Below are 17,411 nucleotides of genomic sequence, written 5' to 3'. Positions count from 1 at the left end.
TGAAATTTAACCATAAAGAGGTAGGCATAATTGTTTATCTCTTACTATTTTACATTTGTTTAGTATTAAAATTATGTTTCATAGCTAAAACTAAAGAATAGTAGCTGAATACATTTTTCACAGGATGAAGAGCACTGGCCTACTTCAATGAAAAATAATGGTTTTCTCCTATTAAATTCACATTTTATATAAAAATTAAAAATTAATTTTTTCGAAACCATTCCAGAATATTTCAATACTATATGTAAAACAGTTGACTAAAATATTAACAAGAAACAAACACATTGTATTTATAGATCAGAAATGATCTTTCTCGATTCTCTGGCCTCATGGACAACCGTCACAGTAGTCTAACAGCCTGCATAACACCTCATTTTGTATTGAATGTCCGTCTAATACAATGATCCATTAACTCCAATACTGGAATAAGACGTAAAGCAACATTTAATGGAATTTGCCTTTCTTCCACATGAAATATGGCTTAGTAGAAGTATGGACATTGATTTTATTCCTCTTATACAAACATATTGGCACTAATTTTCTATCAATGATTTAGCTGTTATCAATATGACGGCTAATTGTCACAGTTTATTGATAGCATTATCTCAAGTGATAATGTATGTAGTACATGCACTATGAGTGTACACTCGTAATGATAACCTAGCTCAAAAAAGATGATAGAGTATTACAAAAAAATTAAAGAAAAACTCTTTGCGCCATACACAAATTCTGGGCTTTATAAAACCCTAAATACTGAAACATTGAGCTTCTATTATTACTCAAATTATCAACCTGATAAACAACATAAATGCTGCATAGTACTGTTTTCCTCTTAGGTCTAATCATAATATAACAAGTCACTATTAAGATAAGGCATGTATGGAATCCTTTCTGTCACTTTTTCCTTGTTCAATATTACATTTCAAATTCTCTTGAGTTCTCACTTCATATTGACTTCCTTTCTGTTGGTGGCATGTTAGTACAAATAATTAACAACTACTCAACCTTAACTATATACACATTGTAAAGAACCTGAATGAGATTGGTGATAAGGGTGTTAAATTTGAGATTAATCATATATACACATGATACTCCGGTATGACGTTGGTTGCCATGACCAGTTCTCCAGTTAATGCAGTTATAAAAGTACTAACTATTCTTGTCTAACACCCAGCAGGAAATTATAGGTTGACATCATATGGTTCTGACGCTGAACTGGTTAAACTTTAGTTTATCTTTCATTATTCTCCCTAGTCAGCATTAAATGTCTTTGCTCACTTCCCCAATATTGTCAAGAACCTGCTTAGTTTAGTGCTGGACATCTAAGACCTGGTTGAGTGAAATAATTTTTCTAACTACGATACGAAATTGTTGAACTTAAATTTCGCCTTGATGAGCATTTCTTGTTTAGTGTTGATTGTTGAATGCCTCGCCAAATACAAAACTGATGAACCCTCCTGCAGCACCCAGTCTCTTCCTTAAGGAATCCTTTTGAGTGATATCAATTATATTTCTTGGTAGGATATTGAAACATCGAAGCTTGGACTTCCTTTCATAATATTCTCTTTGCATCTTGGGCTTAATAATAACTCTTTATTTTTAAAAAAACTTCCAAAAATTGTAGCTATACTCTTTTCCAACTGCTTCTCCTCCCAATCCACACATATGAAATTCTGTTCAATCACCCACAACTCTTGACCAGTTTGAATGTTTAAATTGCTTAAGAAATGTAATAATAAAAAATATGAAATTGGAATAGTCACAATTGATGGCAAGAGAAAAGGCAATGGCTACACATAGAGTTAATACATTTCTTAATCACCATCTTATTGGGGTTATTATATGGTCAATGTCGGCACGAATGTCTAACTTTCGACTAAGTAAAGAACTCAAAACAAAGGAGCAGATAAGAAAAAACGGGAATTTTTAAGTTTTGTAGGTTTGGAGGGTCCGATTGTCAAATTTTTTTATTATGTCGACACTCATGTTGTTGAAGTAAAATAAAATTTTAAGCTGTATTCATTGTTTACTTTTTCAGTGGCAACTGCTGCAGTTAGAATTGTTTTATGAACTCAGCGATTTTTGTTTGTTAAAAAAATGGATCAAAGAATTGGAATCAACAAATTTGTGTAAAAAATGATAAAGTCTGGGAAATGTTAACAAAGGTCTATGGTCTTATTATACCTTCTCCAATTCACATTTATTATATGGCATAACACTTTGAGCTAAAAGCTATTAGAATAATGGCAAATATCTAGTGAGTCATGTGGTCCACATTTTAAATGACAAAATAATGACTCCCCATTTATGTACATATATTTTACCTTAATTAGTGTTAAGGAAAACTTAAATAACTTTCAAATTAGAAAGGAAATTCACACATAAAATACTAGAAGAAGCTATCTGATTGATTGTATTTCCATAAAGCTAAAAAAGCTCCTGTTGATAAAAATAAAACTTTTTAATAAGCTACTAAAAGTGGCCTGATCTGTAAACCTCAGTAGATTTAAACTTATTTTCTCAAATTGGTTGAAAGTAAATTAATTTTATACTGTCAGTGATTTTTTGGCTTGTGATATTAGTACATTAAGATTTTAATTACATTGTTTACATGTATGTGTAATCTATGTGTGTATGTGTTTATTTAGGTATATATATATATATATATATATATATATATATATATATATATATATATTGATAAATTACACTGATTACAAGAGAATCAATTACATTTTAAATTTTAGGTCATAGTAATTTGTTTTTTTTTTTTTTACGTTTTAAAATATTTAACTTGCACTCATGATTGTATCCTTATAAAACTGTTTTTAACTTTGTCTATTGCCATGTGTTTACTGACAATAAAATTCTTTATTCTTGATACAACAAAAAACCTGAAAGAGAATTAATGGACAGTTAGTTTTGAACTTAAGAGTCAGAATGCCATAGCACGGGGACTTTCCTGGTGGGAAGACAAGAGCAAGGTAACATTTAGATTCCAGCATTTGTCACTAATGTGTTATGTTGGTTACCATAATGCTTTAAGCGACACAGTGATCTTTGGTTTTATATAATGCTGGTTGGGCTGTGGCATAATAACAGTTCTTTTTGAACCCTTTTAGGGCCAGGAGCTTATACATAGGCTCAATTTAGTTTGGTTGAGAAACCCTAAGAGCCTATATATAGACTCAAGCTAGTTGGTTATAAAATTCCAAGAGCCTATATATATATATAGGTTTTTTTCCTTTCCTGAGGGAAAAGGACAGTTTGTCCCCGTGCTTAGTCCTAAAAGGACCTTTACGCCTCCCTTACTTTAATTTTGTGTCCTCAAAGTCCGAGGCTTTTGCAAAAGCCAATTAGGTTTGAGGGATCCTGTTCTCTGATATCCTTGGGGCTGAGGAGATATGCTCTCAGGTATCTTTTCCGAGTTTCTACGATGGCAGGACAATCTAACCAAATGTGCTCTGCTGACTCCTCCTCATCTCCACAGAGTCTACACTCATTAGTCTGGCTAAGGCCTACCTTCATATATATATATATATATATATATATATATATATATATATATATATATATATATATATATATATATAGAGGCTTGCGCAAGGTGGGATGCCAAGAGCCTTTATTTAGGCTCTTAATATTTTCATACAGTACACATCTATTTATTGATTAACATCAATAAAATTAGTACTGATCTATGCAGAACTACATTTGCTTCAATAATATAATATAATTTGTAATGTTAATGCAATTTTTATAATAGTTATAATGTTTAATTAAGTTGAAATATTCATAAGGCAGTGGCGTTTGAGGTTAAATGATAACCACTAATAGCCATTAGTGTTGTTGTTGTAATCTTATCTTACCTTACTTACTTATACTTTTAAAGGTTCTAAAAAGTGTGCTATTTACTGTAGACTTTCTTTTATTTAAAGAAAATACTTAGGTGTTGTACAAATTAAAAATAAAATGAAAAAATATCTACTTTTAAGGTAACATTTTTTAAGATTAACATTTTATACATTTCATTACATGTTATTGTTCTCCTTTAAACAACAAAAAATAAGACCAAAATCATTAGCGAAATGAGAACGTTTATGTCTACGTGCGTCATAACTCGTAAAACTGCTCCGTACTGCAAAGCCACGGTGCCCGACAGAACACTCTGCACTGGTAACTCTGGCGTTATGTGACGTGACCTGCCCAATATCCTTGGGGCTAAAAGGGATACACTGAAGGATGTCTTAGAAATTGTAAACTTCATGTTTATGTCTTATTGATCATTTGTTTGGGATATTGATTCACCTATAGTGCATAAATACCCCAAACTGAGATGGTTGTATGGCACCATGTACGCCAGGCAACTTAAATATCTATTCAACCTTCTTGCTGGACAGCAGGAACAATTTGGATAAGATAATTTCATTGGCTTGTTTGTTGACCTTTAAAAGTTTTCTTAATAATACCAGAGTATAACATCCAATTGATTATAACACAGCGCAAGTACGGTTATTACCATTAAAATGTTATAATATTATACCATGAATCCTAAAATTAACCTTAAACTAATACATTCAAGATTTTTTTCAAATTTTGCTTTAAAGTTAACCAATTTGGATCACCTGAATCTGTACTACCATGTGTATATTTTTCATAACGTAATTGTTTCCTGTACTATTGTCAGACAATTCTTAAATAAATATTTAAATTGAGACTGAGTTTATACAGTAACGTTATTAAAATTAAACTAAGCAAGGGTGTATTTTCATTTAAAAGATTATGTATTGAATGCTCAGTGAAAAGTGTGCATCCATTGGAATAAATGAATGAACTAGGCTGTAACTAACAAATTTTGACTTGAATGAGAGTTAAAATTACATTTGGCATGTGTTTGTTACTTGCATGCATGGCTGAGTGCATATATGTGCATGTGGTTATGTGTGAGTGCATTTACAGGAGTTTGCATACTGTTTGTGTTTGTAAAGATGTTTATCTCCAGGTAAATCAGGTTGAGGGTGTTTATTTAATTGTCCCACGTTGTTGTGTCATTTGATGAAGTTCAAATATGAGTGTTTGTTTTAAAAGCCCAACATTGTTGGTGTCCTATGATGATGATCAGCATGAGGTTAATTAATTGGCCATGTTGTTGGCACCATGTGATGTAGTTCAAGTATTCGGGTTATGATGCATTCCCCAAGATTGATTGGTGATGATATATGATAAAGTCCCAAATGTGAGGTTGGTTCTATTATAGTAATAATCTAATAAATGTCCGATTTAGGTTAATATGAAGGTGAAAAAAATAACCTTCAAACAAAGAATAATATGAAGGTGTTGAATTATGTTATATGATGTGGTTCTAGTTCAAAGTGAGGTTACGTTAACCCGAGGATGTGGTCACTATCATGTGTTGTAAACCAATGTCATTTAGTCTTATTAATAATTTGAATTCACTGCATATTTTGTTTGCACTTTTTTGTAAAATTCTATTTAAGATCAATCAATAACATGAGTAAAAAGCAATTCCAATGAGGTCTACTCAGTAAAAACACAGTTCTCACCAACTATATATATATATATATATAAATAATGACCATCTTAATAAATCTCACATGTTTTACTCAATTACATTTATATTTTGTACCTCAACATAATTTCACTCACGAACCTCACTTGCTTTAACATGTGACCGAATTTATTCACAACAAAATTTTACACGACCATGTGCTTTCTTTCAAACATCAATGCACGTATTTTCACATTCACAGATGAGGCAAGAAGAAGGAAGAAGGTTGAGAAAATCTGCTATAACTGCCTCGGTCTACAGACCAGAAATCGTGAACTCTTTCAGCCTTCAACCCAAACTAATACATTTTACTTAATGTTAATTATTATCACCAATAGATTTCAAATTTCTTTATTGATTATCTTAATTAAATAGCTCGAATTGATTCCAGTATAAAGTTTACTTACCTTTTGCTTTAATAATTATTTTAGACTTAACATGTGATGAAAAACATAACATCTGATTTGCTTTATCAGTTGTTTGTCGTACACGACAACTTCCGCTTACCGATATTGCCGCAAACCATTTTAAATTTAAATTTGACCGATGTTTATCTGTTACAATCTATGTGCATGCAAGTTGGATGAAATGTATTGTATTGTAATACACTGTTTCAAAGTTTGTGACAAACTTCTTTAACCAATAAACGTAATGGAGTGGTAATGATTTATATTCACGGACAGGTAGAAATAATTGCTTTCTTACACCGCAACAGTATTCCTACAGCAATCTTGTATTGTTAATTGATTGTAGTGCTATAATTTAGTAGTATGAATTAAATGTTGTATTCCTTGTCATGTTGTTAAGTTGCTGTAGAGAATGAAATATAATTCACATAGTTTCAACTAATCTCCTGAGATTTTACACTTTCTCCAGCCTTGTTAACCGTGAACCTATGATGAACTTCATGCTAGACATCCTACAAGGAACGTTAGGGTGACATGAATAATTGGTTAAGCTTGAACTCCTACTTCGTGATGCTTTCTGGCTTAATGAGATGTTAACAGCTTTGTCTATTTCTACGGTCTTGCCAGTTGCAAAACCACTCAGATTCCTGTTCTGTATCAGAGATCCTGTGGAACATTTCAGTAAAACCATGTATTGGTAGATTCTTACACTGTTTTAACTTGACATTTATCTACCCAATGCTTTACTGAGTAGCCAAAATGTTTCCCTGTCCAGTTAACTACTAGTCATGCCAATAACCACAACTACTCACCCTTCTTGCCGGACATCCTGCAGAGAACGGTTGAGTGAGATCATGTCGCTTGCTAGGATATTGAACTGGTTCAACTTGAACTTCTCCTTCATGATGCTCTCCTGGTCAGCTGGGATGTTGACTGCCTTGCCCAGCTCTCCAGGTTTGCCAACCTATACGATACATTACCAACATTGACAAAATCATGACAATATAACCAGAATAACTTTGTTTATAATTTTGGTACTTTTCATAGAAATATTTCAGTTCAAAATCATTATTTATAACCATATATTGTTTATATTTTAATTTTTTCCTTTTTTAGTATATGAAATTTCATGAAAATTATAAGTGTGTCTCAATATACATCAGCAGAAACTTGTAGGCAGTGTTTGGATTTTGTGATCAAATAAATAAAATATCTGCAGTGCAATAATGTTTATACATAAACAGTCTAAGTTAGAATATTGTGTTTCAATTAACCTATTATTTTTTTAAAATTAAATATATTTAGAATATAACAATTTGTATACAGATATATATGACGTACAACATTTTTAACAATTCCATGTGCTTTATATCATGAAAATTTAAACAAAATTGCGAGAATGTATTTTTATTTTTAGATTGTCTTTTAGACCAAACACATAAGTAAACTTTTTTGAAAAACACTTGTAGGACTCAAGAGCCCCAAAACCGATACATCTTTTTTAAAACTAAGCTTTGATTTTTTTTTGGACCCCTGGGCAGGGTTTAAAATATGGGTTAGGAGTTACATTGGCAATGCCCTTAGGAAAATAAGTCATGATTTTCCAAGCAGAAGTGATGGCAATATAAACATGCGTCAGGCAGCTCACACACAAGGGACCTACAGGTGAACGTATGGCTGAACTGTTCTGATATTTGAAAAAAGCCAGGAAACAACCTTTGGAGCTTATCTCTTGAGCCCAAAGAATATCAGAGAATAGGAGCCCACAAATTTATATGTTTTTTTGCAGAAGCCTCAGATTTGAGGATTAAATACAAGTAAAAGACACAAAGATCCTTTGAGGACTAAGTACAGGATCTGATTTTTTTACAATATATATAAAAGTTTTTATTTGTAAAACAAAAATTATAAGGTAAGAGTTGTTAGTCATTATAGAGAAACTTGCACATAGTCATAGGTGACCAATTATTTATACATCTAAGAAAAGTTCTAAACTCAAACCCATCTCCCAACTTTGTGTTTTGCGCTAACTATTCTACTATTTTATAAGAATAGTCAGGTAATACCTATTTGGGATAGTTTAGTTCATTGAGATCATGATGATATAATATTTGTTGGGGGATTTGATAGTTGAATAATCCGTAGAAGTATATGTTAATACTGTCCAAAACTAAAATTGAAACTTGACCTTCATGATCCATTATGTTGTTTGCAATGGTAGTCTTTACACACTAATAACTTTATCTCTAGCCAAAAATGAAAAAATAATAGAAGAAAGGCCAAGAAAACACACACAAGGAAAGTAAAGTCTGCAACTAATTGATTGTTTGCAAACTGCCTTATGTAATATGAACTGCACAGGTACAATTCTACAATAAGTGATATGCCTTGTTTCATATTTATTTTTAGATAATAATTCTATTCAGACCATATTTTGATAACACAATGTTACTTTTCACAGTCAGCCGTTTCTCAATATCATTTAGAATATTATTTTTAATATTCCATTACGGATTTACAGTATTTGAATAAAAATTTAACTTTAATGTTTAAAATTCATGAATGTTTATTATTTGAACAATGCTATGGAACCTAATCATTGAACAAATGTTAATGTATCATGTGGAAAGATAGGCCAAGAAAGGTTTAATCTGTAGACTTTTAAATTTTGCATGAAACTTCATTTCTACATAGACAAGAATGAGTTTTATGATGGTGCGTGTCCAACCATGCAATTTGGCTGAGCGTCATTGAAGGCTACAATTCGGTAGGTTGACACAGTTTCTCTTTTGCCTGTTGGGGGATATGTAAAAATTTCTCTATGGTTGTCCACCTTTCTCTCTGCAGGATATCTCGAGAATTAAATGAGCTATAAATTTGAAGTTTGCATGCAACCTCAGAAGAACTTGGTACGTGACACGAGGTGTGACATACTAATACCTTGTATATGTTTGCACAGTGTTTCATATTTTCTTATTGGACGATAAATTCTGTATGTGTATATATATATATATATATATATATATATATATATATATATATATATATATATAGTACGTACCTTTGCATGAGACATGTATATTTTACAACAATTCAAAGAAGAAAGAAAAAACACTTTTAAAAATTATCCAAAATGGGCTTGCCGCCAATACCTGAGTTACTATATGGGCAGGTGGAGGGTTAATTATATACAGTATAAATTTTTATGTTTTTTTTATGTATATGCTTCTAAATTAGATATTTTACCATTGCGAAAATGATAACTGTGTCACAAAATAACCTTAGCGCATTGTTTTTTTAAATACAAGGAGGGTTTCATAAGTCCTTAGAATCACCGTCACATGTCAGCGCTGGCAAGGTAATCCTATATCAGTAAACATGTGGCGCATCAGTGCTCTGCATGGCTGTAGTGCAGATATCACATTATTATACCTCTGAAGCAAAAAATTCTCAAGGCAGTAGTGTGAAGTCAATCCATCACCAAGAAAGAAAGCAAAGGCAATGCAGTCAGCCAGAAAGGAGTTGTATAAGTTTCCTGAAATATGAAAGGAATTCTGTTGATTATCTTCTAAGTTGATAAAACAGTTCTGACATACATTTATCTCCTGAACAAACAATAGCACAAGATATAAGAAAAAGAAAAAGTTTGGCAAGTATAAAAGTCATCTTGTACAAAGAACACATACACATACACAACAATTGTAATTGGCAAAATACACGATTTAAGATGTAACTGGTGCTATCAACGTCTTATCAGACTGTTTCAGCACCATCAGATTTTTATCTCTTTTCCAAATTCAAAATTGTCCTTGGTAAACAAAGTTCTCTTTAAAAAACTGACTGCCAAAGAGTATGGGCATTTTTGACCTGGGGAAACTCATTTTTACGATGAGATCACGACATTGGAACATCACTGGATGAACTGTGAAATGATGTTAAGTTAACATAAGATTTTAGATAAGTTAACCTGTATCTGTGATGATATTAGTCTATCTGTATTTGTGACACTATTCTGACTGTATTTATAATATTACAGCTTTGAATAAAGATTTATGACTATGACTATGACTGCATTATTGTACAGGTAGACCATTATGAAAAATCAATATTTCTTCCATCCTATTCTAAGAACTTTCCAAATCACCCTCGAACATGCTACTACAACATACTACTCGTACTATTGTAATAGTGTTCAAATCAATAGAAGCTTCAATTAGTTTATATGAACATATGGCATTGATGATTGAAACTTCCATTGATCTGAACACTACTTTAGTAGTATAGGCTATGTGTTTAGAATTGTTTATTATATCAGCATGTTTTGCCAGTTGTTCAGGCCCTCAGACAGAAAATGAATCTTATGAATAGAAATTGCCACTTGCAGAATCCCAGGATTGTTTACTTTCTCTTCAACTCGTTGGGAACTATTACATCTATGAAATCTAAACTAAAAAAAATTACATTACTGATTTCAGATATGCCTACTTTATTCTTGTCACTTTATACTGTTGAACTGTTTTTAATTTTGTTTAGTGGTATCTGGCTTAACAATTAACTAAGTGCATTTATTTTTCTATGGACAAAGTTTAAAAATTACCAATCACACACACACAATTCCATTACCCTATTAAATCTTGAATAAAATATATCAAAAATAAATTTAAATAATGAACAAAATATGATATGTGCCAAAATTCTTGTTTTTGTGAACTTGTCGAGAGTTGCTATTTGAAAATGCAGAGTTACAGATGTCTGGTTTCCTTTTGGAGTCCAATCCTTATTAACCCTTTAACTGCCTCATTCCTGGATTGGCAGCGACACCTGAGCGCCAGGATTAGTTAAACACTAAGACACCCCAGGACTGAGAATTTTTTCTTATTTTTAGGAGTTTTTGACATAACAACAGTTTTTTTAAGTTTAATGAATGGAGTAAACAATCAACAATGTTTACAAACATCTCACATAATGTCAATTTGTCAAATAATACCACATATCACATCAAGATGGCGGCACATAGTAAACAGTCAAAGTGTGGTTCGTGTAATAAAAAATGTTGCCAAGAATAGCAAAGCGCTTTTATGTGCTGGAAACTGTGATTCTTGGCATCATATTACTTGCATAAATATATCGAATGAAGAGTATGAACTAATTAAAACCCTCAAGGGTAAACTTTTGTACATATGTGACAGATGTCGTCTACCGGCGACTGCTGAAGTAAGTTTGTGCTGTAGTGTGAATGAGAAAATAGCAAATGATGACAATGGACTTACAAATCCAGAACACTTAAAATTACTTACTGATCAAATTTTTAACCTTTCAGAAAACTATAAAAAACTTGAGTTTACAGTTTGTCAGTCTTTCAAGGCGAAAATGTTAACTTAAAATCAGCTCTTAATGCCCAAGCAGAGGTTATCAGTGACATGATACAAAATCGGTATGATAAAGACTTTAAATCATATGCAGATGCTCTGAAAGTGAAATCAGTGGATCCTCAAAAAGTCGAGCAGGTTAGTAAGTGCATTGATTGTAATGCAAGCCATTTACCAGATGCAAAACTTAAACACTGGTAAGCTTAGGGCAAGATTCGATGCTAAAATTAATTATGCCTACTCTTGTGGACGAAGACAATGAAGAATCTCTGGGTAAACCTCCTTTCCAGTTGGTGAAGTCACGAGCTCAAACGAGACGAAATCGGTATCAAGAGCAAAAAAATAGCTTAAATGTAGAAACTAGACATAGGCCTTCTTTAACACAATTTCCCAGGAAGAAGAGGGAAAATTTTATTATTGGTCAGTCAGATGTTGATGACAACCTAACCTCATCTGACAGAAAAAAGTTTTTGTTTGTCTCCCGCATGGCTCCAAAAATAAGTTGTGAAAGTGTAAAATCTTTTATGCAAGGTAAGATAGAGGCAAACTATGTAGTTGAAAAAATTACAGTCTAAGTATCCTGACGAATACTCATCTTTTAAAATAGGCATACCTGTAGACCTATTTGAAGACATTTACAATCCTAAGTTCTGGCCTAAAAATTTTTACATTGCTGTTTATAAACACAAAATTAAAAAGAATAATTTAAATAGTACACCAGAGCTTTTAAACTCACAGGACATCTGCATGCAAAGCGGAACTTAGGTCCAAAAAGTGATGTTATCTGTAGATAAGCCTAGTATTAGTGGCCAGACATTAAAATATGACATATATGTAATTAATACACAGTCACTGGCTGATAAATTGGCCTGCTGAACTAGAACATATCCTTGAAAATGAAAACTATATCGCTATCTGTGTATGTGAGCACTGGTGTTCCTCTGAGAACATAGCCTATGCACAGCTGAGAGGTTATTTTCAAGCGGCAGCATATTGTAGAAGCAACAAGTTGAGAGGAGGGGTTGCAATCTACATTAAACATGGGCGTTGATTTCCAGATGATAAACGTAGAAAAATTCTGTGTGGAAAGTCATTGTGAAGTGGTGGTTGTGACTTTGTGTTTCAACAGTTGCAGGGTAAGACTTGTATCAGTATACCCGCATACCAAATGGTGACCTTGAAGTGTTTTTAGACTCGATTGAACAGTTGATATTAAGTATGTCAAACAAGAAGTGGCCTATCTTAATTTGTGGTGACATAAATATTAATGTCCTAAATGTAAACGACACGGCAACATTAAAGCTTCAAAACATGTTACGAAGCGTAAATTGTTATTTTGGAAACAATACGCTACCAGAGGGTCTGCATGCTTGGATAATGTTATTACAAACCTTCCTAGGGAATATGTGTCTGTTGAGGTTAAGGAACCTATCTCAGATCACTTAGCGTTGGCAGCTAGGATCTTGTGTAAGCCAAACTGTTTAGAAGAGGATAAAAATGGTCCTTACAAAATTAAATCCCGCAGCTTTACTCAAGGAAATATCAGCAAATTTATGGATTTCCTCAGTGTGATAGATTGGAATAGAATAGTCGAAAACCCACCTTTGTCCTTTGATTCATTCATAAAAAATCTTTATTTTTGGAATGGATGAATGCTTCCCCATTAAAGAAATAAATAGGAAGAAATCAGCCTTACATCTCAAAAATTGGTATACTAGCGAACATCAAAAAATGAAGAGAGAAGTGGAAAGCTGGTTTCATAAGCTACAATGGGCCCTCCGTTACCCGCCTGCTTGTGGAGGAAACCAAAAATAAGTATACTGCAGTTAGGAAAAAATACAAAAAAATCGTTACATCTAGCGGAGATACAGGCAAATGCAGAAGCAATAAAAGCAGCGCCTAACAAAGTAAAAAAGGCATGGGAAATAATAAATTCTTCAAGAAAAGAGACTGTCCACAAAGACACTCACTCTACTCTCTCTGCTGATGACTTCAATGCGTACTTCATCTCTGCAGTGGCTGATATTGCGAAGGAAGTCGTGACAATCACTTACTACAGCTATGGATTTCCTCTCCAGTACCCAAGATGCCACGGATCAATTCCAGTGGCAGACAAGTGTCTTGTGAGCAGGTGGTGGAATTTGTAAATAGCATGAAGAAGCAGTCACAGTAGAGATATATATCACATTAGTGCAGTGTTAGTAAAAATGTGAGTCCTACCTGTTATAGTTTACCCCTTAACGGTTTATGTATAAACCAGTGTTTAAAAGCTGGCACATTTCCAGACTCCCTCAAGCAATCTAGAGTTGTACCCTTAAATAAGAAGGGTGACAAGTCATCTGCTAGCAGCTATAGGCCCATCTCGATGGTAACCCATATTTTCAAAATCCTTGAAAAAAAGCAATGAAACACCAGGTAAGTGAGTTTTTTGAAAGAAATTCACTTTTTTCTAAATTCCAATTTGGTTTTAGACAAGGTAGGTCGACGGTTGACGCGTCGAGGGCCTTATAAGATCTGTACTTACAAGTTTTGAAAATCATGCTAGTACACACACCATCCTTTGCGATCTTTCTAAGGCTTTCGACTGTGTGCCGCACGACATCCTTCTTTCAAAATTACACTTTTATGGAGTAAGAGGTGTGGAGCTCAAACTGTTTGAATCATATTTGGCAAACCGAACACAAAGAGTAAATACTCAAAATTCACTCTCTGATATTGCGAAGGTTGTAAGTGGCGTGCCACAGGGATCGGGTCCTAGGCCCTTTTCTGTTTTTAAATCCTGATAAACGATTTTACCATCTAGTTTAAGCTGTAATTCTGTAGTTTTTGCTGACGATACTACACTGTTACTATAGTATGCCAAATAAGGATCTAAACAATCTTAGCCTATTTATGTCAAACGCTCTTGAAGAAAGCATACATTGGTTTAAAGCGAATGGCCTATCTTTGAACCAAACTAAAACACAACACTTAGTTTTTACTCTAAGCAGAGCCCATGTCAGTCACGAAAATTACAGTAAATGTAAATCTCCTTGGCTTTGTACTCGACCCTTGTCTAAACTGGAGTGCACACATCCAAAAGGTTTGTGCTAGACTAAATAGAGTAATCTACTTATTAAGAAACTTAAGAAATAAGTTACCAGAGCCACTATTAAAAAATGCTTATTTTGCTTTTTTCCATAGCATTCTGTTGTATGGGATAAGTGTTTGGGGTGGAAGTCACCATCTAAAAAGTGTATTGTTACTACAAAAAAAAGCAATCAGAATTATGAGAAGGGCGTCATTAAATGCTCATTGTAAACCTTTTTTTATTGCTGAGGGAATTTTAACTGTAGTAAATGTATATATATATATATATATATATATATATATATATATATATATATATATATATATAGTATGTATGTCTTAGTAAAGTTAAGGAAAATTTTGATAGTTTTAAGCTTGATCTGTGAAAACCACCAACATAACACCAGAAATGACTATCAGTTGCAAGAACCCTTCTCTGTAGGCTAAGTCTAACAAAAAATTGGCTTGATAGTGTCAGTCTTAAAATGTTCAATAAGTTACCACCTTGTGTTCATCAAGTAAGCCTTTGCAAATTTCGGTCTTCCGTGTACAATTTCCTAGTGGTTTAGGCCATTTTATGATATTAAGGAATTTTTTGAGTTACCATCTAGGGAATTCATTACTGCTTTTAGTTCGGGCTAGCCCATTTTTTTCTGTAGGCTACCTTGTTTTATTGATGTGTTGTTTAAAATGTCTATTTTATTGTACTGTAAATGTTTCATGTATGCCTGATCTATATTTTAGTGTTTTAAACCAGTTAGATGTTTTTATTGTAAATGTTGTTTTAACTTTCCGACAAAATCAACCATTTATGTAAATAGTTATGACATGTAGGCATTGTTATGCAACTATATTAATTTGTGTTCTAGGTACATTGATACTGTACTGAATTACTATATTGACATTTGTCTATTGCTTGTTAAAGTTTTAATGACAGAAATAAATCTTGAATCTTGAATCATATTATCACTATGACAGCTCTATCTACAAATAAACACTGGAAAACACCTTGTAAAATATCAACGTAAACATTGCAAAACTCGTATACTATATAAAGCACATAGCATCCAAGACGTTTGAGTAATGTCCACATCATTGCAATCACCAACTGGACAGCTATCTTCAAGACATTTTTAACATAATAGAACACAAATTAACGCAATATAACAGCTGATACAAGAAAAATAAAGCAGCTGATAATAAGAAAACAAGTATACTCGGGCGTGGCGGTTTTCACAAAAATACAGTCGTAAGGCATATCTCGGGTGTGATTATTGTTCGCAAAACTAGAGTTACAATATATATATCGAACTTGTCAGTTATAAAGGGTTAACACAGAATTCAACTAAAACTGAATTGCTTTTCCTTTAAATTATTAACAAATTTGTGGTCTGAAGAAAAATATTAATCTATATCTAGTGGTAGAAATTAAAATTTTATGAAATAAAATACATAATTTATTAAATAAAAATGCACAAAAGAGGAAGATAAAACAACTTAGTACTATCAGTGTGACTAGAAAGCTTCAATGTTATTAAAATTACAACCATTCAAACATTAGAACAAGGAATTGACTATCTGAACACCATTTACTACACATGCATATCAAAATTTAATTAAATCATGCCTCTTATGACATTCAGCAGTTCATAATGATAATACTTGATTTTAAGGAATTATAATTTTCAGAACTTATAGCCAGAAAAAAATCTAATCCACATTCATTTAGCCGAATTTTTGTGTTAATCGAGGGATAATCCAAAACAATGAAAGCTGTAAAGATTGTTAACAGGTGTGTGTGTGTGTGTGTGTGTGTGTGTGTGTGTGTGTGTGTTTAAGCATAATAGCAGTTATTCACAGTTTTGCATATGTATGAGCACTTCTAGTTTGATTTAATTATATTTCTGATATCAATGTTGAATTTTCCTTGTTACCACAATCAAGAAAATATGACAAAAAGTGTTTATTTATGATCGTTGTAATTTATTCTGGTTTTACTATCTTTGTTCCATAGTTAATTTTGTCTTGTTTCCCCCATTAATAAATATAAACACACACAGCCCTACTTCTATCAAAAGACAATAATATGGGTTTTATAACAGTGTTAAAATTTATAGTAAATGTTACATAGTAACTTTGTCTTTTATGTATAATACTCAATACTTGCTAAAACAGTATGGTTAAAAGTATATTTACACTAAACATTTTAATTTTCTTATCAAGATATTTCCTTACTCTATGCTCAGTGTTGTTGTTGTCAAGCGCACAAAGCATCTATGCTTTCACACTATAATTGTAAACCGAGTGAAAATAGTGGTTAAATTCATTAAAAGTATGGTTCTGTTGTGATTAAAAATTGTTTACACAGAACAGTTGATTACGTTTAACAGGCTCCTTCAATTAATAGTATTTGCTGTAATTCAACTGTAGATACAAAGATGGGATTTTTTACAACTTTAGAGGCCAGAAGAGCTTGGGCCAGAGTGATTAAAAAAAATAATAAGCCTATATATATATATATATATATATATATATATATTTACAGTAAAGTTGTGTTATTTAAACCATCCATAGAATACAATAATATAATAGAATCATCATCCTAGCACAGTTGTTTGCATCACATGACTTCTAGTAATTAATAATTCTTTGCAGATCACAATCATCAATAATCTTGCATATTGATGCCCACCCATGACATTACGGAAGTCATGATGATCCACAAGCTTTCATACTAAAGTTAACCATTCAATTCTGCAATACAACAATTTTTTACTATGTTTTACAGTGCAAACTGATTAAGCCTGTAGGTTGTTGTCTACTTTGGTTGCTGTGAAAAGCATCTTTATATACTTACATTGTGGTATATGATCCATGTTAAATAACTATCATGATAAATAAGTTTATAGTTAAGATATAGTATAGTATAATATCTCTCATGATAATTAGGACTGAAGATAACAAGGATAATAAGATACATAGATACCATTTAAAAAA

The 17,411-nt window shown here is 32.4% G+C and overlaps 1 protein-coding gene across 2 annotated transcripts in view; it reads right to left on the bottom strand.

Annotated features, from left to right (window-relative positions):
• LOC124362952 (polypeptide N-acetylgalactosaminyltransferase 5) overlaps nt 1-17,411 on the bottom strand; it is a 79,454-nt gene that overhangs the window by 38,823 nt on the left and 23,220 nt on the right. For both annotated transcript variants that reach the window (XM_046817855.1, XM_046817854.1), the window contains exon 3: nt 6,789-6,940. In XM_046817855.1, the coding sequence (XP_046673811.1) occupies nt 6,789-6,940 (152 nt within the window). The remainder of the gene's footprint in view (nt 1-6,788; nt 6,941-17,411) is intronic.

The sequence above is a fragment of the Homalodisca vitripennis genome, chromosome 5, assembly GCF_021130785.1.
Source record: "Homalodisca vitripennis isolate AUS2020 chromosome 5, UT_GWSS_2.1, whole genome shotgun sequence".
Taxonomy (NCBI): Eukaryota; Metazoa; Arthropoda; class Insecta; order Hemiptera; family Cicadellidae; genus Homalodisca; species Homalodisca vitripennis.
This window is presented reverse-complemented; position numbering and strand designations above follow the sequence as displayed.